This window comes from Ursus americanus, chromosome 32 (genome assembly GCF_024610735.1).
Source record: "Ursus americanus isolate L20-20 chromosome 32, mUrsAme1.1.p, whole genome shotgun sequence".
NCBI lineage: Eukaryota > Metazoa > Chordata > Mammalia > Carnivora > Ursidae > Ursus > Ursus americanus.
Genome location: NC_142158.1, coordinates 4,845,013 through 4,866,074, shown reverse-complemented (window position 1 = coordinate 4,866,074; position 21,062 = coordinate 4,845,013). Strand labels below are relative to the sequence as shown.

The following is a 21,062-nucleotide window of genomic DNA, read 5'->3' as shown; positions in this document are numbered from 1 at the left end:
ATCCCACACTTCGCCCTTCCTTCCTACCTGGGCTTTCACACACTTGCCAGGTTTCATCCTGTCTGCTGGTTTCTCTTCCCCTGCCCTCCCTTTGGTGCGTGTTCTTCACTTTCTTCCTTAGCTCTCTTCTCATGCTACACATTTTCTGAGGGCTATCTCCATTACTCTCCTTCCCGTGTGTGTTGATGCCACCCAAATCTGTCTGCAGCATGACTCCCTTTCCTCCAAGCTCCACTGGAATAAACCCTGTTGCAGAAAATGGTGCCACCCACCCACTTGTCAAGTCAGAAACAGTACGCAGTCTTGACTTGTCCCTCTTCCTCCCCCACACAGCAAAACGATTCCCCAGACTTTAACTTTACCTCCTAAGCACCCCATAAAACTATCTCTCTTCTGTCCATCAGCCACTACCTTAATTCTAGTTTCCATTCTCTTCCCCTGGGATCACTGCAAAAGCCTGGGATCTCTCTCCCCTTTCCAAACCAGTCTCCACATTGCAAAGTGATCTAAGTTACAAATCTCGGCTTGTTCTTAGGCTTGAAGTTCTTCACTATTCCCCTGGATAAAGCCTCCATCTTTAGCATGGCTGACAAGGCCCCGCAAGAGCTGGCCCAAGCTTCCCTCTCCCTTGTACCATAAGCCCCTAAGTCATGCTGAATACTTATCTTCCCATACAAATACAAATACAAATCTTCCCAATTTGTCGTGTGCTTATTCCTTGACCTTTGCTGTCCCCTCCGGAATTCTCTTGCCCTCTCAATGCCTGGCTAACTCCTAATCAGTCTTCAGGCCTCAGCTTGGACCTCTGTTCCTCCAGGCTTCCTTTGACTCACCGAAACTGGTTTAGCTGCCCCTGTTGAGTATTTTCATAGCAATTATTTGCCATAGACTACTGATTTTTTTCACAGTCTTACATAACTTGCTATACGGCTTCCAGCCCTGTCCACCACTCCTTCCTGACTAGCATCCCAAGAACCCCCCCCCCCATGAAGCCTCCACTAACCTGCAGGATTCTGTATGGCCCTTCTCACAGCATTTATTATACTTTTTTTGTAATTGTCCATTTGTTCCCATTCTCCAATAAATTGTAAGTCCTACAAAGGACCACTTCTGTATCACTTACCACTTAGCAGCAACTGGCAGATAGTGATTGCTCAACAAATGTTCAGTGGGTGAATGAATCCTTGGGGTGATTATAGTTCTAGCCACCTTAGTTATGAAGTTCAATGGATACATGTAATTAACTTACATAGCGCTATAGAATTATTGTATTATTAGTATCTAGCTGTTTTACTCCTTGAGGGTAGTCTATGCCTTATTCAATTTCTTTGTCCCAGAAACCTCTGCATGCCTGGCACGTACTGTTTTCAACCAACTTTTGTTGATTTTATCAGTGATCATAAGAAATTAAGAAACAGAGGCCTAGATGATTGAACAACCCTAGACTGCACGCAGCTACATTGCCCCAGAAGCAGGGTTAGAACTCAGTCTGATGGGGCGCCTGGGAGGCTCGGTTAGTTACACGTCTCCCTTCGGCTCAGATCATGATCCCAGGATCCTGGGATCAAGCCCCTCATCAGGCTCCTTGCTGAGTGAGAAGTCTGCTTCTTCCTCTCCCTCTGTCTGCCCCTACCACCCCCACCCGACTGGTGCTCTGTCTCAAATAAATAAAATAAAAATTAAAACAAACATCTGAAAAAAGAGATGCTTGGAAGGAAGTTCCTCAATGTCTAAATAGAATGCCAGCATGAATGAGAAACACTGAGTTCTCTCCATCAAGAGACTGACCAAAGAGGTGCTTGGCTTAGTCGGGAGAGCATGTGGCTCTTGATCTCAGGGTCATGAATTTTAGCCCCACATTGGGTGTAGAGATTGCATAAATAAATAAACTTTGAGAGACAGACAGACAGACACTGGCCAGAAGCAGTGGAAACTGCCAGGGCCCCAGATCCCCATGGTCAAGTATCCTCATAGTAGATGTGACCTAGGCCAAGGGATGTGAGGACAGGGGTCTTCGGTATTTCAGCAGGGAAGGGAGACAGGACCCCTGGTTTCCTTTGTCCCTTTTAGTCGGTTTCAACCCTGAGCCCGAGGTACTGGTGGTATTGGGGTATTATTTGTCCTTCTCTGAAATCTGTTTGTTGCTAAGATAGTTCTTTTGCCAGTCTTTCTTTGCTACAGTGAGTCACTGACCGGGGCCTGGGAAGAATCATTTACAATATAGCCCCTGGGGGATGGTACCTCCTTCTAGGTGTTCAGCATAAAAATTCCCTCTCTTGGGATGCCTGGGTGGCTCAGTTGGTTAAGCGTCTGCCTTTAGCTCGGTCATGATCCCTGGGATGGAGTCCCACATCGGGCTCCTTGCTCAGCAGGAGCCTGCTTCTCCCTCTCCCTCTGCCTGCTACTCCCCCTGCTTGTGATCTCTCTCTCTCTCCCTCTCTGACAAATACGTAAAATAAATAAATAAGTTAGTAAAATCTTAAAAAAAAAAAAAAAAAAAAAAACCAACCCCTCTTCAGCTTCCCCTCCAGCTCCAGGTCTCACCTTTTCATCCCTTCACCCAGACTCTCCCAATAGCCCCGGTGAAATTCATGAGACAGCAAACAGATAAAAGTCGAGAGAGGCAGCACTGCAGAGGAGGAGGGGAGGGGACAGGTAGAATTCTGATTTTCTCCCTTTCCTCCATTTCTTGAGAACACTCCAATGTCCCTACCTCTAGTAGCAGATAAATCCCCTGCTTCCCTAAACATCATGAACCCTCAGAGGAAGCTGAGCCTGAGCTCCTTTCTTTCATCAGAAGAGTCAGCCTTGAGGCTAAAGAGCCCAACATGGGAGATAAGATGGGCTTTTCTCTAACTGGGACTTTTTCTCTCCCCCCCCTCAACGCCCCGCACATTTTGAGTAAACTTCAAGCACATTCACATGCTGACGCTATTTTATCTTTGCACTGGACTGGAAATTCCAGGGCCTATGTCCTCACTGGGACCAAGAGACAGTGAGCTTGCGGGAATGTGACCAGGACTCAAAAGCCAAACATGCCAGCCTCCCCTAGATATACTTAGTTTCCTTCACTCCAGGATTGACCGGGTTTCTACTGGCATTACAGAAAACTGCCCAGTGACCCAGATCCTACAGGGGATGCTTTAGAGTGAAGAGAAGGAATCTGGTTCTCCGTCTTCTCCTCGCTCCTGCATCTAACAGTATATGTTTGTCAACCTGTTGAAAATACTTTTTGCTACCGCTTAGCACTGTGGCAGCCAATAAAACAAATCCCATTCTCCCTTTCCTGCAATGATTAAGTCCAGGAGTCTAGCTGCTTGCTTAACAAAGAAGTACAAAAAGTCTTCACATGTCCTGACTCACAAGATAGCTGACTGCTGCTGAAATGCACAGGACTCCATAAGATCACTCTGGCTACCTGCTGAGTTCTAGCTCAGACCTTACACTGATCATCTTTGCTCTACGCCCAAACCAGGCTAAATGGGATTCAAAACACTGGCTCTGTGCCTCCCCTATGAATTTCATAGACTTTTAGTGCATGTGGACCTTTAAACAATAAAGCTTAACACTGTACTTAAGCGGCTGGTCTGCTTAAATCATAAATGTGCACACTAGTTGTTTGCCAGTAATTAAGATGCTACTTGAACACATTTAATCACCATTTTCACAAACATTGTCTTAACTAAAAATTTCTATCAACAGGAAGTCCTAGAATTATAGTGAATGAGCCCCAAAGATTTGGAGAACATCATACACTCTTCTTAATCCAAAAACTTGGATGCCTGAGAATGGGGTCTTAATCATGGCCAGGCTGCACATTAAGGTCAGGCCCTGCCTGCACATCTTTATATGCTCAGTGCTTAGCAGAGATCCAGACACACAGTTGGCCCTCCACAAGTGTTTGTTGAATTTGAGTAAATCCTATAAAAAGCTCACACAGACACATCAGCTTGTCACACCTCTTACCACTTCTGCTCCAAAGCGCTCCTGGCAGCTAGTAAACCCTAACAGACCCAGGTCAAGCAGCAGGGGCACAGGGCTGCTGCTCAGATCTGAGAGAGAAGGAATGGCACAAACTCCAGAAGAGGGTTGGATTTAGACCAGGCCTCAAAGCCTGAAGTGACTTCCCCTCCCCATGTTGATAATGGGATTCATAAGGTGCACGGTGGGAGAGTGAGCAGAGACAGTGGATTTCTGGGCCTTACAACCCAGTGAATTATTTCCTAAGAGAACTCTTCCTTCCCAAAGAGGAGAAAGAAAGGAGAAAAGGAGAGAGGTCTCCCACAGCTGTTGGCTAAAACAGCCGCTCTCACCTCAGTCCATTCGGGGAAGGGGCTACAAAGCAGACAATCTTTATTCACAACTGGGGCAGCGGAGGGGAGGCACCCCCAGGTCAGTCCAAAAGCAGAGATGCTGGGTGGAGCAGGTGGCACAGGGGAGGGACTCAGCACTCGTCCTCTCCCAGGAGGGCGTAAGGGTTTCGGGCAGCCAGGCTGGACCCTGGAGCTGAAGTTGGGGTGTCCTCATCCCCTTCCCCCTCCTCATCCGCATCCCGGTCCTCCTCTCCCTCCTCCTCACAGGAGCTGCTCAGCTCTTCTTCTTCCTCCTCTTCCTCGTCACCTGCTGGCCCCACCCTGCCCTGCAAAACCACCAGCTCTGTGGTCTCCGGATGGGACTCCCAGGTGCCTGGGGAACCAAAACAAGAGAACAGAAGAACGTTTCAAGCAAGGAACTAAAGCTAAAGAAAGATGAGGAAGAGGCAAAGACTAAGAGCAATAATCAGTTTTGCAGCTGCTGGCATTCAATTCATTCATGCAAATCCCCGTGTGCTGGGCACTGAACAAAGCTCTGCATACATCACTCTCCTCTCCATCACCTTGCAAGACGGCAACTGTCACCCTGGTTTTGCAGATCAGGAAACTGTCTCAAAGACGCTTAGTAACACAGAGCTGGCCGACAGGTACAGAATCCAGGTCTGACCCTCGTTCCGTGTGGTCACAAAGCCCACACCCTTTTGCCTACATTACAGCACAAGAACACTGGTTGTCTGACCTTTCTGCTCACTGTAGCCCGGGGGATGAAAACACAGGCTGAGGCGGCCGTCCAGTGCCAGCCGCAGGAGGCTGTTGGCTGCTCTGTACACATCATTCCGGGCTGCCTTAGCTGTCTTATAACCACGCTTCTCCGCCCAGGCTGGAGAGAGAAAAGAATAGTGAGGAGGGAAGCCGTTCACCGGGCCCAGTCACCATCACCCCATTCCCATAACACAGTCCTTCCAGAACATCCCAGGCCACCGATCTTGCTGGCCCCACAACAGAAATCCAGGCATGAGTAGCCAGGTGCTTCATCGATGACAGAACCTCTGAGGAGAGGTGAAGAGATAGGGCAGGGTTCAGGGTAAGGGGAGGAGAAACCAGGAACATGGAGCCCACCTTCACAGATGTCCCAGGCACACCAGGGGTGTTCTGCTGAGGGATCCTTGGCCTCTGGGTGGCGCAGGTGGAGCAGGACCTGCACAGGGATTCGAGAGGCCAGGTAGCCCACAGCAGTGTATGGCTCCTGGATTTGGGCAATGGGGTAGATCCCCGCCAGAACCTGAGGGGAAACAAGAGTGCTCAGTCTGTTCCTGACCTCCTGCCTCCTCTCCCTCCCTGCCCCCTCTGCCCTCATACCTGTAACTGCCTGGGCAGAAGGGATGGGAATATGAGGCCAGGGCAGTCACAGAGCTTCACAGAGGGGGTGAGAAAGTAGGTCTGAAAGTATCGGGTGTGGCCGGGGGTTCTGGAGACACTCACGACCTTCCTGCCCACCAGCCCGTTGATCAGCGAGGACTTGCCCACATTGGGGAAACCTAAGGAAGGCAAGAAGAATTAACACTGGACAGTTCCCTACTCTGGACAGGCAGGGTGCAATGCTATAGCTATAGATAAAAAGGGAAGTCAAACACAGAAATTAAGGAAACTGTATAAACTTGCAAGTTGCAAATCAGACTCTGGGCTGCCAGGGTTGAATCCTAGCCTCTCCACTTATCAGCTTTGTAACCTCAAGGCTATTTGCTTCATTTCCTGAGCCTTTGTTTCCTCATTTTACAAGTGCAGATACCTTCAAGCTCAAAGTGGTCATGATTAAACACCACCGTGTGGTTCAGTGCCTGCAGCACACTAAATGCCGAAGACAAGTGAGACATGCAGCTCACAGTCACCACAACTGCTCTATGGAGAAGAACGGAAACCCTTGAGGCTCACTGCCACTCTCTTCAGGACCATCTCCATCGCTCCAGGTGACCTTGGTATCTGTACAGGTGGCCTGTTTAGCACTCTGGCCTCTCAGTGCCAGCATCTATCTGCCAAAGGTCATTTCCTCAACTACCCACTGCCGTGACCACACTCTGGATCTGGTCACTTCACACCTCCAAAATCCCAACTGCAAGCATCACTCTTCTCTGCCCGGATGTCCTATCATTCCAGCTCACTTATTCTGTTCCTCAGGTCCAATACATCTTTGACCCACTATTCCATACTGGACTCACGTCCTCACTTCCCTTCTTACCCAGCTGAGATACCATGACCCGGCTCTACAGCCAGCCCCTTTCACAGACCGTGAACTCCCTCGTCCTGCCCCTCTCCTCCATCTTACTCATCCCCATGGCTCCCATCTCCCAATGCTCTGACACCCTGGCTTGTCCCATAATCACCAAGCTTGCTCCCACATCAAGATCTTTTCATTTACTGATCCCTTGGCCTGGAAGGCCCTTTTCCCGTATCTCCAAATGGCTACTGCCTCTCCACATCCTGGGCTCTTCTCAAAGGGGGCTTCCATGAGAACCCTCCTCTCTGGGTCACTCTCTACCCCCTTTTGTTGCCCCTAAATAATATGATTTCAAATCATGAAATCAATTTACTTCCAAGGCAATAAGCTCTGTGAGAGCAGGGACTTTTCTGCCCCTTTCATGGCAGCATAATCTGCCCCTGGAACAGCACCTGGCACTTAGTAAATATCTGCCAATAACTAGAGGTAAATCTAAGCTCAGGACTGCCTGTGCCACAGAAAATGCTCTCGCTTACATCACTATGAACACAGAGAAGTTACTGCAGAGACCTGAAACAGTGGATACCCCACCCCCACCTCCCACCCTCGCCAGGGAGAAGCAGGGGGAAAGGACAGCAAAGGGTGCCATGTGTCAGCAGTCAGGTTGTTCCCAGGACAAAAAGGAGACTAAGTCAGGAGCGTTTCCAAGGAGCCCAACTAACTACTCTACTCTCCTTAATTTGATTCCCCTATCACCCCCAGATTCCACAAACTTTGCCCAAGTCACTTCTTACCTCTCCCACGGACAAAGGAAAGGGGCCCTGGGCCTAATCATACATTCCTTTCTTCCCCACCAAGCACAGAAACAAGGCTTTTAATTCAGGGAAGATGCTCCTTGGCAACAGACTTGAAGGGATAAGACTCAGAAAGATACTAATTCTAACTAAGCTCCTGCTAGGACTTCATGATTTCTCTACTACAGATTGATTACTACCATGGAAACAGTTAAGATACGTGTCATTTGAAACAATGCCTGGTACGTGGTAAGCATCGTGTAAATGATAAATCTTAGCAACCGTGATCATTACTGTTAACACTATTTGTCAGTCGTCCTTGGGCTCTCCCCATGCTGCTCTCTTCATTCCTCACACCCGTTCTAACTGGGCATCAGCACCTGCGTTCTAAAGATCAAAACAACTAAGACTCAGAGTGGATACTAACTTGCTCAAGATCAATACGAGCTAAGAAAAGCCTGAATTTAACTCAAGGGTGCCAGGATCTTTCGCCGACACCTTCCTTTTCTGAACTTCTGTGCCTCACAGGAGGCTGCCCTGCCTGGGCCACCGCTTCCTTACCCACACAGCCGATGGTCACCACCCCATCTTTGTAGCGCTCCCGGGTTGGGCCGGTTGGTTCCATCGCTGAGTCAGTCTGCTGCCCCACCAAGACTGCAGGTCCATCCTCGTCTTCCTCCTCCTCCCCAGAGCCACTTCCCCAGGTGGCCGCAGCCACATCTCGGGCAATCTTCTCCCGCCAGCTGCTCAAGTCCACTGTTCAGGGGAGGGGAAGATGATGAAGGCTCTCCCCAGGGCCACCCTCGATGACTGCACAGCCTGTGCACTGCACAGTTGGTCTAACTGGCACCCTCTGGAGTTGGAGAGTGCCAACCTACATGACAGATTCTCCGTGGCCTTCACTTGACACCACCTAGAAATCATGTGAATTTTTGAGTTTCGGAAAAATACTGGGAAAACTAAAGGCAACAGACCACTGAAGCTCCTGCCTACCTGCTACCTTTGTTGCCACCAAGTCAGTCTGCTCCCTCTTCTCTCTCTCCCCCCGGCTGCTCACCTACATCCATAATAGAAGGGACTGACTGCAGGGAAGGTAAGCAAAATGACTCCAGGCCTTGGGTCTCCCCCGTATCCTTCCACAGCTCCCCTCTAAGAGGTATATACCTTTCCCTGCAGTGATGGCTTCACAGGCTCTCAGCAACTGCTCTGGCCCCAGGGCCCGAGTCCATCCTCTCCCCCGCCTCCGACTCTTCTTCAAAACTGAGATCAGAGGGCACAAATGTTAGCACATGGGCTTATGCACCCCATCTCACCCACCACCCTTAAGCCCAAGATCAGGTACTCCTTTGTCAACAAGCCTCTCTGTTCTCCCTGTTGTCCCCTGCCACCCCACCTCTCCCATGCTGCCTTCATTGCCCACTCACCGCTACTAGGGTCCTGTGGGGTGCGGGGATCCCGAGGGAAAGAGGTAAAAAGGACTATGTGGAGCTGGGGATAGTGTTGGTGAAAATAATGCTTCCAGGCAACCACGAGAGCCGGTGGGGCTAGATCCACCTTGTTCAGGACCAAGACCAAGGCCAACCCAAGTTCTCCAGTCACGTACTCGTAAAGTGCTGGTGGGAAATTCACAACCTGGGACAGGGTTGGTGAGAGGAGGGAGCAATGAGAGGTCAACCCAGAGTTCTCTGCCTCCAGCTCCCCACTCACCAGACACCACTCAGAGACAAGACTCTGGTGGTAGCAGATTCTGGGGCAAAAGGATAAATCAGCAAAACTGAACTAGAAAAACAAAGTAGCAGTAAGCAATACCTGTACATTTGTCTCTGGGGGACTTCTCACAGGTCCTGATTAGGGATGGAAATGAGCCAAAAACAAGACAAGGAAATAGTGATACCTAGCACACTGGCGTAAAGGTTGGGGTCAGGCATAGGTTGAGATAAAAGGTGGGGGTTGAGATAAAACTTAATACCTGTTTTTGTGTGCACACAACTATCTACATGTACATATATGCACATAAGCACATGTCTGCAGGTTTGTGATGAGTATGCGTGGCTGTGTGAGTGCATGTGAGCACACACGTATGTCTGTATGTGTAGGAGCGTGTGTATACGTGCCGTTAGGGATTTCCAACCTAAATGTCCCCCACAGACCTCCCTTTCTCCCACTAGAGGACAGCAATGGAGTGGTAGAGCCAGGTTAATACAAGGGTTGTCCAGCAGCCAACTTTAGAGCCTTAACCACTCTCCTAGTCTTCCATGTAAGGCTCAGTTCTGTCGTGACTGATGCGGTGGGGCAGGGGGAAGTCCCCAGCTGCTTTCGCAGAATCCCCTAGAGCTCCACACTAAAACTTTCTATTGGTCTAGCTGTGGTGGAATGAAAACAGTATACGCAGTTTTTCATCAAAAGAAGTAAAGAAGAAAGTCAATTAACCAAACCAACAGTGACAAGCTGTGAACTGATGAATAAAGGACTGAGTTCCTGACTGCAGACATCACTATGAGGTAGGAAGACTAGAAAGGAAAGATATCGCTCCATCTTCCAACTCTTGCCTCTGCCCTTTACCCCACAAGAATCTCCCTCCCCCATCCCCCTTGTCCCCCTCACCCCCAGTACTCACTGGATGTCGGATATCAGTGATAAGCAGGACAATGTCAGACATCTCCAACACACGCCACAGCTGCCTCCATGTCTGAAAAGACAAGACCAGTGGAAGAGTACCTAAGCCCAGAATTGCTCTCCTGCCTGACCCCAGACTAATTTGACCAAGGGTCACTGTGCCCCACGCCTGTCCCCACTCCATTCTCACCTCCAGATTATGCTCAAAGTAGCTGAGTTTCTCAGAGGTGTAAGCCCCATGAATCTTCCCAAGATACTCCTGGAAGCTCCGTTCCTCCTGGCTCATTAGCTGCTCTTTGGACATCTCATAGCTCCAAGGAGGACGCCGGGGAAAGTCCAGGACTGGGAAGTTAAGAAAAAGTCCAAGTAAGTCTGAGAATAGTTTCAGGGTTCAAGAGTGGATCCCAAACCTCTCATCCTTCACAGTCAGCTCTTCCTCTTCCAAGTTCCTTCCCCCAGCCCATTGCCTCTCCCAAACATCCAGGTGTTGAGCTCTCACCTGAGCCAGGCTGATAGACCTCCCGGATGTCCAGCTCCAGCAGCTCAGCACTAACCGGCTGCAGCACTTGCTCGCGGGCTGCCCTCTTTCTTCTTTCCACCTCCTCCCGGCTGTCTCGCTCAAAATGCAGCCGGTATCTAATGGGACAGGGACCGCAGCATCTCTTGCAATCCCGTGGCCACAAACTCCCCTCCTGGGCAGACAACTTCGTAGAGCTTTCTCTCCAGTTGTTCAAGTCTCCTCTCAGTCGACCCTCCCTCAAGTCCCTCTCCCGCAATATTCGGCCTTCTCCTAAACCTCGCCCTTCTAAAAGCCAAGAACTCTCTCCAGCCCCTCCGGAAGGGAGGATTGTGGCCAGCTCCGGTGAGCCCAGCCGCCTGCGGAGACAAGGCATCCCAGTCCCACCTCCTCCAGCAGCAGCAGCCGGCTTTTTCCCCCAACACTCTCACTTCCGGGTAGGCGGGGATGCCCCGGCCAGCGCCCCCCCGCCACGCCTGTTCTCACCGATTTGGGTCATAGCCTCGAGGACCCAACCCCTGGGAAGGCTGCTGGTTGAGCCTGCGGATATGATGGGTCACAGATTCCCCGTCCGAGGTGTCAGTCTGCTCCTCCCGCCGCTCCCGGCTCCCGCTGCGGCTGTTGGAACTGGATCGCAGCCCATCTTGGAGCCCTGCGGGGAGGAGGCGGTGACGCCAATACTGGATGGCTCTAAGGGGCCGTAGGACCCCCTCTCCGGTCCGTGTGGCTTCCCCTCACACCACCCCACTTCTTTTGGTCATCCTGACCAAGACCCTACCGGATGTGCGTGGGGGGAGTCATTTCTTCTCCAGAGACCTGCGGGGATGGCGCCCCGTTCGAGCTGGGGGGGATTCCCCTCCCCCAATTCTCCATCCTTTCCCACCCCTTCCAGGGAGACTGGGGTGAGAGAATCCCGATCGCCCGCGCGCTGCCACCACCCACTCCCACGCCCCGCAGGGGTGCGGCGGGCACACCCCTCCTTCCAGAGGTGCGGGAGCCCGAGCCCCGCCCCCTCCCCAGCTCCCGCACTGACCTCGCTTCCGCTCCCGCTTGTCCTGCAACTGCTTCTTCTTTTGCTTCACGCTGAAGGGCTTCTTTCTCGGCATGGCCTGGACCAGTCACCTGGCCCACCCTCCTCCGAGTTCCTGCCGCCTCAACTGACTCCCCCCCACCCCCCCCGGGCAACCCCCGCCGCAAGGGCCTGGGACCCTAAGGGGGCGGGGCTATGAGGTGACGTCACCGGGCGGGCCTGGCCGATTTGCCCCCCGTGGCCTGGGTGGAAGGCGAAGGAAATATAGCCACTTCCTTCTGGGAGCGAGGCGAGACGACGATGCGGGGTGGGCTACCCGCACGTGAGAGTCAGTGGCACCGAGAGGGCGCAGCGGCGGCGAGGAAGGAGGCGCGCGTGGGAGGATCAAGCTAACTTCGTCACGGACGCTACCAACTCGCGTTCGGAGGAGGGGGGACGTGTGTCATCACTACCTTGCGCGCTGGGGGGACGCTACCACTCACCTGGAAGGGGGCGGTGGAGCGGAAGGCGGGTCCTACCACCTGGGAGAAAGAGGAGCGTGGATGCGCTGAAGTTACTTTACCCGTCCTCCTCCCCCCGCCCGGGGCTTGACCTTAGTGGAAAGACGGGATTGCGCGTCCGGGGAATGAAGTCGAATTGCTCATCTACACTGGGGGCGGGGCCAGACGTCTTGAGGGGAGGGTAGCTGTCTTAAGAGTCTTGGGACCCAGATTCCTTGTGGGAGCGATAAGGAGCAGGTTTACAGATCATAAGGGCAAGCGCGGATGAGGAAGGAAACCCAGGTGGGACAAGGATTTTGGGAGAGAGGTCAGAGGGCACGAAGTTGTGCCTGCAGCCGTTACCATAGTAACCGGGGGCCGGATGTGGCGATCTTAAGATGCGACAGCTCTCAGGCATTCTGGCCCGAGAGCCTATCGACTCTATGGCACAGAGTGAGGCGCCGGTTGTGGGTTTTTTTTTTCAGCGAAGGGAGAAGAGAGGAATTTTTAAAAGCATTTATAGGAACTCAACAAAAAGAAGGCTTGAGACTGCCTCTGTGCCTGGCAGAGACCGAGGGAGGTGTTTTATGAGAGAGTGAGCCGCACAAAATCTCCCCGGAGCCCTCCGGAAGTGAAATGGCGGGAGCCTCAGCTTCTCCAGCCACCCCCCCGGAAGCGGAAATAGAATCCCAGCGTGCCCCTTCCTCACTGCCCTCCAAATCCCGCTGCAGCCATTGCCGCAACCACGATGCCGAAACGAAAGAAGCAGAATCAGCAGCAGCCGCCGCCACCGCATCAGCCCCCGCTGTCAGAGCGGGAAGAGACTGGAGACGAGGAGGATGGGAGTCCCATCGGTGAGGAGCCCGGGAGGGGTGTGCACATACCTGTCAGCTGGTCGAGGCGAGGAGTTAGGGTCTGAAAAGGTGCGGGGGAGGGGGCTCTAACGGAAGGAGGAAGGGCGCAAGCGCTGGGGCGGGGATAGGAGGCTGTCCGGTGTGGGTCCCTGAGCGAGTTCTCTTCCTTGACCCCTCAACTTCGATCCGGCCTCTAACCTTTCTGAAGAAGGCAGGGAAGGAGAGGATAAAGAGCTCGGGTGCGCAGTCGCAGAACGGCAAGGAAGAGGGGGCCCTAGAGAGGTTGCAGATTACGACGACTAGGATAACAATTTGTGACCAGACTTACACAGGGAAGGTAGAAGTGCTGCCTTCTCTAAACTACTCTGGGGCAGGGGAGGATCGTTCTGATTGGCCAAACAGTTAAAGAGAGGGATTGAATTACTTCTGGAATCACCTAGGATGTTTTGGGTAGCAACTGTATAAGGAAAAGAGAAAGCTGTAAGGTCTCTTTCCAGCGTTATCCTCCTTGACTGAGTCTCCATTTTTTTTTCCCTCCAAACTGGAAATGCTTTTTTGAGGAAAGGGCAGGTAGATTTGCCTGAGAACTTGTAACTGCTGAGAATGTATCTGGCTTTACTGATTGAATTAAGAAATGAGTAGTAGAAAAACATAAGATAGGATCATCCGTACGTTAGTCCATTCTAATGACTATATTTTCATGTCTACTCTTAGGACCACCCAGCCTTCTGGGCCCTCCCCCCATGGCCAATGGAAAGCCTGGTGACCCCAAGTCAGGTGAGGATGAGGGGGCTCTGATTCTTTGATTAGGTCCTCGAGAAGGGAGCAAGGGATTAACTAAAACCCAGGAGGACCGAAAACCAAAAGATCAGGGATTCTGTACAGAGATGAATGGAGAGATGTTGTATATTCACAGGTTGGAAAGGTCAATGTAAAAATGTCACTTACTCCCAAATTGATCTATGGATTCAGTGCATTCCCATTTACAATCCCTATAATGGAAATAGCATTCTATATTATTATATGGAAATGCAAAGGATCAGGCTGAGAGATTACAGATACAAACTTGAAGTAGGAGGACTTATCCTGAATATCACGATTTACTTTAAAGCTATAGTAGTTATGGTGTGGTATTGGCACAATAACAGACCTAAAAGTCTACAGCCTGGTACAAAAAGTCCAGTAACAGGCCTGCACGTATGTAGACACCTCATTTATGATGAAGATGGAGCTGAAAAAGTGGTCATTTCAGTAAATGATGCTGGATTAATTGGATATTCATGGGGGGGTATGAAATCTGACCTCCTGTTCATATCATATGTAAACATCAACTTAAAGCGAACTGTAGATCTAAGTGTTAAAGGTAAAGAAAAATATTTTCATAGTTTTGGAAGATGTAGGAGTTCTTAAACAGACAAGAAACTACGAAGATTGATAAACCGAACTACATTAAACTTTTATTAATCAAAGGACACCATTAAGAAATTAATAGGAAGTCATAGAGTAGAAAATATTTGCAATAAATAAAACCAATAAAGTGCTCGTATCTAGAACATACACAGGACTCTTTTAGACAATCTGTTAGAAAAATGGGCAAAGTATCAGAACAGCTGTCTCTCAAAAACTGAGATCTAAATGGCCAAGAACATGTGAACAAGAACTCAATATCATTAGTTGTTAAATAATCACAAGATGAAAACATAACACTTCAAGTTAAGACCCTTGTGCACTGTTGGTGAGATTGTAAAATGATGCAATTCTATGGAAAACACTGGAGTTTCCTCAAAAAAAATTAGAAATAGAACTATCCCATGATCCAGCATTCCCACTTCTGGGTATATATCCTAAAGAATGGAAAGCAGGATCTTGAAGAGATATTTGCACACTCATATTCATAGCAGCACCATTTGCAATAGCCAAGAGCTGGAAGCAACCCAAGTGTCCATTGACAGATGAATGATATGGTCATGAATATATGGTATATTCATGCAATGGAATATTCAGCCCCAAAAAGGAAGGGAATCCTGTCACATGCTACAGCATGGATGAACATTCGGCCATCTTGCTAAATGAAACAAGCCAGTCAAAAAAAGAGAAATATGTAATTCCACTTATGAGGTATTTAAAGTAGTCAAACTCATGGAAGCAAAATAGAATGGTGGTTACTAGGAGCTGGGTGGAGGGGGGAAAGGAGAGTTGTTTTAGTAGCTATAGAGTCAGTTTTGCAAGATGGAAAAGTCCTAAAGATGTGTTTCACAACAATGAGAATTTACTTAACATTACTGAAACATGCACTTAAAAATAGTTAAGATGGCAAATCTTAGGCGCCTGGCTGGCTCAGTTGGTAGAGCATGTGACTCTTGATCTCAGAGTTGTGAGATCGAGCCCCACGTTGGGCATAGAATTTGCTTTTAAAAAAAAAGAAGAAGAAGAAGAAAACAGCAAATTTTATGTTATGTGTTCCACCACAATTTAAAAAAAAAAACAACACTCCCCAAATGGCAAAAATGAAAACAATCGACAATACTAAGTGTTGTCAAGGCTATGGAACAGTCGCCAGTGGGAGTGAAAATTGGTACAGCCACTTTAAAAAAGAAAGTTTGACTTCATTAAACTTTAGCATACATATACCCTAGGACCCAACAATACCTCTACTACGTTTATACTCAGAAGAAATGCATCATATGTGTAACAAAGACATGTATAAAAATGTTCATAGCAGCATTTTTCGTTATAGCCCCAAACTGGAATCCACCCACATGTCCACCATCAGTAGAATGGATAAATAAGTTGTTGTGTGTGCATGCAATGGGATACTACACTGCAATGAAAATGAACGAACTCCTGCTACAGGCAACCTGGATGAATCTCACAAACACGATGTTGAGCGAAAGGAGCCAGACAGAAAAGAATGCAGACTGTATGATTCCATTTATGCGAAGTTCAAAAACAGGCAAAAACTAACCTATGGTGCTAGAAGTCAGGATAGTGGTTACTTTTGGGGAGGAGGGTGGAATAGTGGGGGAGGAGGGGCACCAAGGGGGGGAGGACTTCCGAGTTCTAAGAAGGCTCTATCCCTTCACCTGGGTGGTAAAAGCAGAGGTGTAATTGAGTTGGTGGTAATTGAGTTGTGCACTTAAAATTGGTGTATTTTTCTGTATGTATATTGTACTTCGATAAAAAGTAAAAAAACAAAAACACAGGGCTTCCTTATCAGGATTAAGCTGGCTGCTGATCACCTTTCCACGTCTTTCTTCTCTTTCTCTCCAGCTCTTCACAGAGGTCCTCCAGGATCAAGGGGACCAATGATTCCACCACTGCTGAGTCTCCCACCTCCTCCCCGGGGCAGAGGCCCAATTCGGGGAGGCCTAGGCCCCAGGTGTGGCCCATATGGTCGTGGTTGGTGGGGGGCCAATACTGAACCTCCTTTTCCTGGACCAGGACATGGGGGTCCTTCCAGGGGAGGCTTTCACAAAGAGCAGAGAAATCCTCGAAGGCTCAAAAGTTGGTCTCTTATCAAAAATACCTGCCCGCCCAAGGATGGTCCCCAAGTTATGGAAGGTGAGGTCCATTTTTTTATGCCTGTACACATTTAATACCCATCACTCCCGGAATGCCTGTGACTTCTCCTTTGTCTTTTTGAAATAGGAATAGCCCTGAATATGTTTTTCTCCCAGGAAAATGACTACCATTCTAAAATGTCTAGAAATGGTAGAGAGTAGGAAATCTGACTGCCTTCTCTGTCTCTTGTTTTTTGTTACGTTTGTTTGCTTTCTTATATTTTAAACTGCTCAATTTTCACTTGTTTACAGACAAATCCAACCGCCCTGTCTGCCGACACTTTGCCAAAAAGGGCCACTGTCGATATGAGGACCTCTGTGCCTTCTACCACCCAGGCGTCAATGGACCTCCTCTGTGAGACTGTGCCTTCCCATCCAGACTGGAAGGAGCCCTCTGACCTAGCGGCCATATGTTTCCCTGTGGCCCTGTGATGGCTACTGTGAGGCTGTTCTACCCACCACCCTCAGTCAGTGACACCCACCCCCACTCGCCACCTCCCCAGTTCGGGGTCCAGAGCTGTGTTTCATCACTGGTGCCCAGTGTGTGGGCCTTCTTCTGATCCAGCCTCCAGAGACTCGCCTTCAGGACCCCATCTTTGCTCCCTTCAACTGCCTCCTGGATCCTCTTCCCCTTCGCCGACTGACTGCTGAACAGGAAACCTCTTTGGTGCTGTTTCTTGTGCATCTGTCCACCCAGCCCCCGGTACTGCCCTCAATTCCTGAGAGCCCTGGAGCAGTTTTCCTACCATTCCCTTCTTCTGGCTGCTTGTTTTAAGTCCTTTTTATGTGACAGCCCCTACCCCCAAAGTTGCCAGTTGTTCTATGAAACTCACCAGGTTGACCTGGGGTCAAGTGTGGATGACTGGTGCAGAGTTATTCCCTGAAAGGCCACTTTCCCTGCTTTTGGATTTTGTAGTTTCTGCGTCAGTAGCATGATCCCCACCGCTCTGGTCTGTGATCACTGTGCTTTGTGAAACTGTGCATTCCCTCGTACGTAGCCTTTCTCAGTGTCTGTGGCATCTTTGTGACTTCCCAACACTAGAGTAAGTTTTTCTGCCAAAATGAGCGAGGCTTTTGGTGCCCTCTAGACTTTCCGCACCTCCCAACATGGGAGCATTGTGAAACTTTCCACAAGACTGCCTCCCTGGTCTCCCCGTTCTCCTGGTGTCGGTTTTTCTGAGTTTGACACAAGCCCATGAGATGTCCTCTGAAGATTCTGACGGGCTACCCTATTTCCCCTCCAGCCCACTTTAGTTAGAGTACATCATTGTGAGGCCACCAGCCCTTTCGTCTGAATTCTGTGAATCTCCACCTGGCCTACCTTTGGGTGGACCCTGGACAGTACTGTCGCCCTCGTCTAACCTTCTTCCCTACATCCCTGGCACTGGTTGTTTTCTGTGAAAACGGCAGTGAACAGGTTCGGTTTTGAACTGGCCCTAAGGAAGTGGGTCAGGAGTTGTGTGGGCAGGAGGGAAGGATGAGAGCCGTTGGAGAACTGAGAATGAATTTTTTTTTCTTTTTAACATTTTTTTATATTAGTAATAAATGCAGTGGAAACAAGCATTTTCTTCAATCCCTGTGTTCCAGTCATCTCTGGAGGTGCAGATAAGGCTGTTCTTGTTGGAGCACTTTATTCTTCCATTTGTTCATACACAGTGGTGATGGAGAAAGGAAAACCTTGAGTTTCTTCGAGTCTGAAGAAACCAGTGAGGTCCTGCTAACCTATAAGCATCAAACACACCAAGCTGCATTACGTTCAAGGGTAAGATTTTAGAGGAGAAAGAAAAGCCAAGTATCCATGGAGTAATTTTTTAATACTCTACCCATGTATGTTTGATGTTTATGGAATTGTAATGACGAAATGGTCTTTCAACAAATATTTGTAGAGTGTGGGCCTGACAGTATACTAGGCACTAGAAATAACAACTAAAACCAATGAATTTAAATCTACAGGGTAGACAGTTTATCAAAAAATCATGATTATGTGTAAGGTCACACCTGTCAAAAGTGAGACCTAATGCAAAGGGAGTATGTAATGAAGGGAGACTGGGAAGGTGACATCTGAGACAAGCTCTGAAGGACAAGTAGGAGGCCTGCGGTGGAAGAGCAAAGTCCAAGCAAAGGTGTTTGCTAAGAGATGGGAAGAGTAGGAGACAGGCAGAAGGAAGAAGAGCAAGACCACTTAGGGCCTAGAATACGTAAAGACTTGGGTATTTTTCTTAATACCAAAGCCTTTGAAGGGTTTTAGGCAGGTTGGTATGGATTAGATTGGTTTTTCAACAAGATCAACTCAATGTATGGAGCTGACCAGGCTTGGAATTGCCTTCAAAGCTAACTTCAGTAGTCCAGGTGAGTTATGATGGTATAGATTTGGGTAACAGAACGGGAGAAAAGTAGACATTTGAAAATAAGAGATCAAAATGAAAGTATTTTAGGTTTTTCAGGGTAGTTCTGGCTTGCATAACTACCATTTAAAGATACAGGGAGAACACAGAATGCTAGAAATTTGGAATTACTGGGCCTGAGCTGCCTTTTAAGACATCTGAGGAGAGAAAATAGGTGGGTATACAGGTTTGGTATTCATATTAAAACTAGTGACATAAATGTCTGCATATCTGAGTGTTTTACAATATAGGTGGTAGTTAAACCATGAGCATGGAAACATTCACTAAAAAGTACCTACTATGCCCTGGTTTATCGGCTTTTAAGTTCAGTTGTAACAGAAACCAAAGTTAGTCTTAAAGCAAAATAGAAGTTTATTTCTCAACTATTCAAGAGGTAGACAGTCCAAGGCATCAGGCCACCACCTCAAATATTCAGAACCCCTCCCCCCAGATTTCAGCTCCACAATTACTGAGGTCAGATCCTCCTATTCATGGTTTGGGAAGTGAAGCTAGCTTATCCATGCTCCAATTCTCAATATGGACCGGGAAGGGCAGAGGACAACAGCTGTCTTGGAGGAAATTTCCTTAAAGGTCACAGCTCTTCAACTTCATGCCACTGACTATAATAACTAGTCTTCCCAGCTGCCACTGAAGCTTGGAAAAGTGATCTTTATTCAAGCAGCTATGTGCTAAGCAAAACTGGACTTTCAGGATGAACATCCTCTATTAGCCCCTCTGCTAAAATTTCGGGATGCAATAGAGAATAAGACTAAAAGTGTCAATGCCCTCTAGACAAAGACCACCAGGAACACACCCATAGTCAAGCAACTGGATTTATAAACTCTGCAGAGGTTATCTCACTAAGGGTTAGGAATGACAGGACTAGGGTTTGTGCTAGGTGATCTGGGGAGAAGGTTCAGGGAAGTGAAATTGTTCTGGGTTGGGTGCTCTCAGGAAGTGAGGGCAATTATGATTGCATATTTTAATAAATCCCATCTAGAAGGACGGAGGAATGAAACATGGCTAAAAGTGTAGCTGGTCAAAAAAAGCCATCATTCATCTTAGCAGAGAGGGGGCTGTTTAATATTTATGGTATTTGCACAGTGACATTGTCTTTGTGCTTAGAGAAGATTATGAACTTTGACTTACTTCATGACAGTCACAGTAACCTTGTCTGACATTGGTGTTCTGTGAAGTTACATTAAACTTGAGCACCATGACCTAGCTGTTAGGATCAGGCCAATTCCCAGTTGTCAAGGGAATGTCAAGTGGGAAGAAGAGAGCGCGGGGTGCCTGGGTGGCTCAGTCGGTTAAGCGACTGCCTTTGGTCAGGTCGTGATCGCAGGGTTCTGGGATCAAGCCCCAAATTGGGTTCCCTGCTTGGCAGGGGGCCTGCTTCTCCCTCTCCCTCTTCCATTGCTTGTGCTCTCCGGCTCTCTCTCTGTCAAATAAATACAATCTTTAAAAAAAAAAAAAAAGGGCCCAGGACAGCCTTGAGGAGGGCTGACATTTGGTGGCCAAGTAAGAACAAGGATGAAACTTACAAGGAGATGGAGGAGGCTTGGCCAGAGAGGGTTGGGGAGATACCTCAGAGTGTAGTGTCCTCTCTTTGCTTAATAAATATGTTTTTTGAATAAATGAAGTAGACATGGTTTGCTGATGAGGGGAAATGGAAAAAGAGAATAACCTTTCAGTTTGGGCCCAAGTAACGAAATGAAAGATGGTGTGATTGCTTGATGGGAAACCTGGAAGAGACACAGGGTTAAGGAGTAAAAACAAGAGTTCCGTTTTGAACATACTAATTGGAGATATTTATTAGAGATCTCAGAAAGGATATCCAATAAACAGCTGGATTTGTGAGCCTGGAGCTTAGGGCAGAAGTTGGGGTCAAGAAGAGACATTTGGGCATCTTCATCAGTTACGGATGGTATTTAAAGACATGAGACATAGGTGATAAGTCCAGATAGAGAAGACAGGCAAAGCATGTGCCTCAAAACATTTAGACTTAAAGAGAAGCCAGGAAAGGAGGGAAAGGGAGCAACCACTGAAATGGAAGGGAAACCTGCAGAAAGCAGGGTCCCTGAAAAAAAAACAAAGGAAGTGGGAGTGATCATGTGCCTCAAATGCTGCTGGGAGAGTAAGAGGACAGAGAATTGGCCCCGTATCTGTTGACCTTGGCAAGAATGGACTCAGATAATAGTATAGGGACAAGAGTATGATTATAAAGGTTTAAGGGGAGAACGGGAGCTGAAAGAGCTGTGGGAGCATCTTGCTCCCACGTCTATAAAGTGAGGTAGTTA

General features: G+C 48.6%; 2 protein-coding genes across 3 annotated transcripts; one reads left to right on the top strand and one right to left on the bottom strand.

Annotated features, from left to right (window-relative positions):
* Window positions 1–4,336: 4,336 nt before the first annotated feature.
* GNL1 (G protein nucleolar 1) lies at window positions 4,337–11,961 on the bottom strand. Its single transcript, XM_045800578.2, has 12 exons — window positions 11,489–11,961; window positions 10,942–11,107; window positions 10,438–10,574; window positions 10,129–10,280; window positions 9,940–10,011; window positions 8,747–8,954; window positions 8,487–8,582; window positions 7,884–8,078; window positions 5,673–5,851; window positions 5,433–5,595; window positions 5,053–5,193; window positions 4,337–4,686 (listed from the first exon to the last, which is right to left on the bottom strand). Exons 1-12 carry the CDS (start codon window positions 11,559–11,561, stop codon window positions 4,445–4,447), a joined length of 1,824 nt encoding a protein of 607 aa, XP_045656534.1. The 5' UTR covers window positions 11,562–11,961; the 3' UTR covers window positions 4,337–4,444.
* A 12-nt stretch (window positions 11,962–11,973) lies between these two features.
* On the top strand, window positions 11,974–17,951 carry PRR3 (proline rich 3). 2 transcript variants are annotated; one of them, XM_045800579.2, is made up of 5 exons: window positions 11,974–12,818; window positions 13,533–13,595; window positions 15,556–15,738; window positions 16,089–16,379; window positions 16,631–17,951. In XM_045800579.2, exons 1-5 carry the CDS (start codon window positions 12,713–12,715, stop codon window positions 16,735–16,737), a joined length of 750 nt encoding a protein of 249 aa, XP_045656535.1. In that variant the 5' UTR covers window positions 11,974–12,712; the 3' UTR covers window positions 16,738–17,951. The 2 variants fall into 2 exon arrangements, with proteins under 2 accessions (XP_045656535.1, XP_045656536.1); XM_045800580.2 differs by lacking the exon at window positions 15,556–15,738 and having other exon boundaries at window positions 12,637–12,818.
* Window positions 17,952–21,062: the final 3,111 nt, after the last annotated feature.

What these genes read in the sequence shown, in the direction of transcription:
- GNL1 (XM_045800578.2), bottom strand. Translation starts at nt 11,561, where the DNA reads ATGCCGAGAAAGAAGCCCTTCAGCGTGAAGCAAAAGAAGAAGCAGTTG. An exon ending in ACTTTGAGCATAATCTGGAG is followed by an intron (nt 10,012 to 10,128) that starts GTGAGAATGGAG and finishes TTGTCTTTTCAG; the next exon opens with ACATGGAGGCAGCTGTGGCG. An exon ending in GGGCTACAGTGAGCAGAAAG is followed by an intron (nt 4,687 to 5,052) that starts GTCAGACAACCA and finishes TTGGTTCCCCAG; the next exon opens with GCACCTGGGAGTCCCATCCG.
- PRR3 (XM_045800579.2), top strand. Translation starts at nt 12,713, where the DNA reads ATGCCGAAACGAAAGAAGCAGAATCAGCAGCAGCCGCCGCCACCGCAT. An exon ending in GGAGGATGGGAGTCCCATCG is followed by an intron (nt 12,819 to 13,532) that starts GTGAGGAGCCCG and finishes GTCTACTCTTAG; the next exon opens with GACCACCCAGCCTTCTGGGC. An exon ending in TGGTCCCCAAGTTATGGAAG is followed by an intron (nt 16,380 to 16,630) that starts GTGAGGTCCATT and finishes ACTTGTTTACAG; the next exon opens with ACAAATCCAACCGCCCTGTC.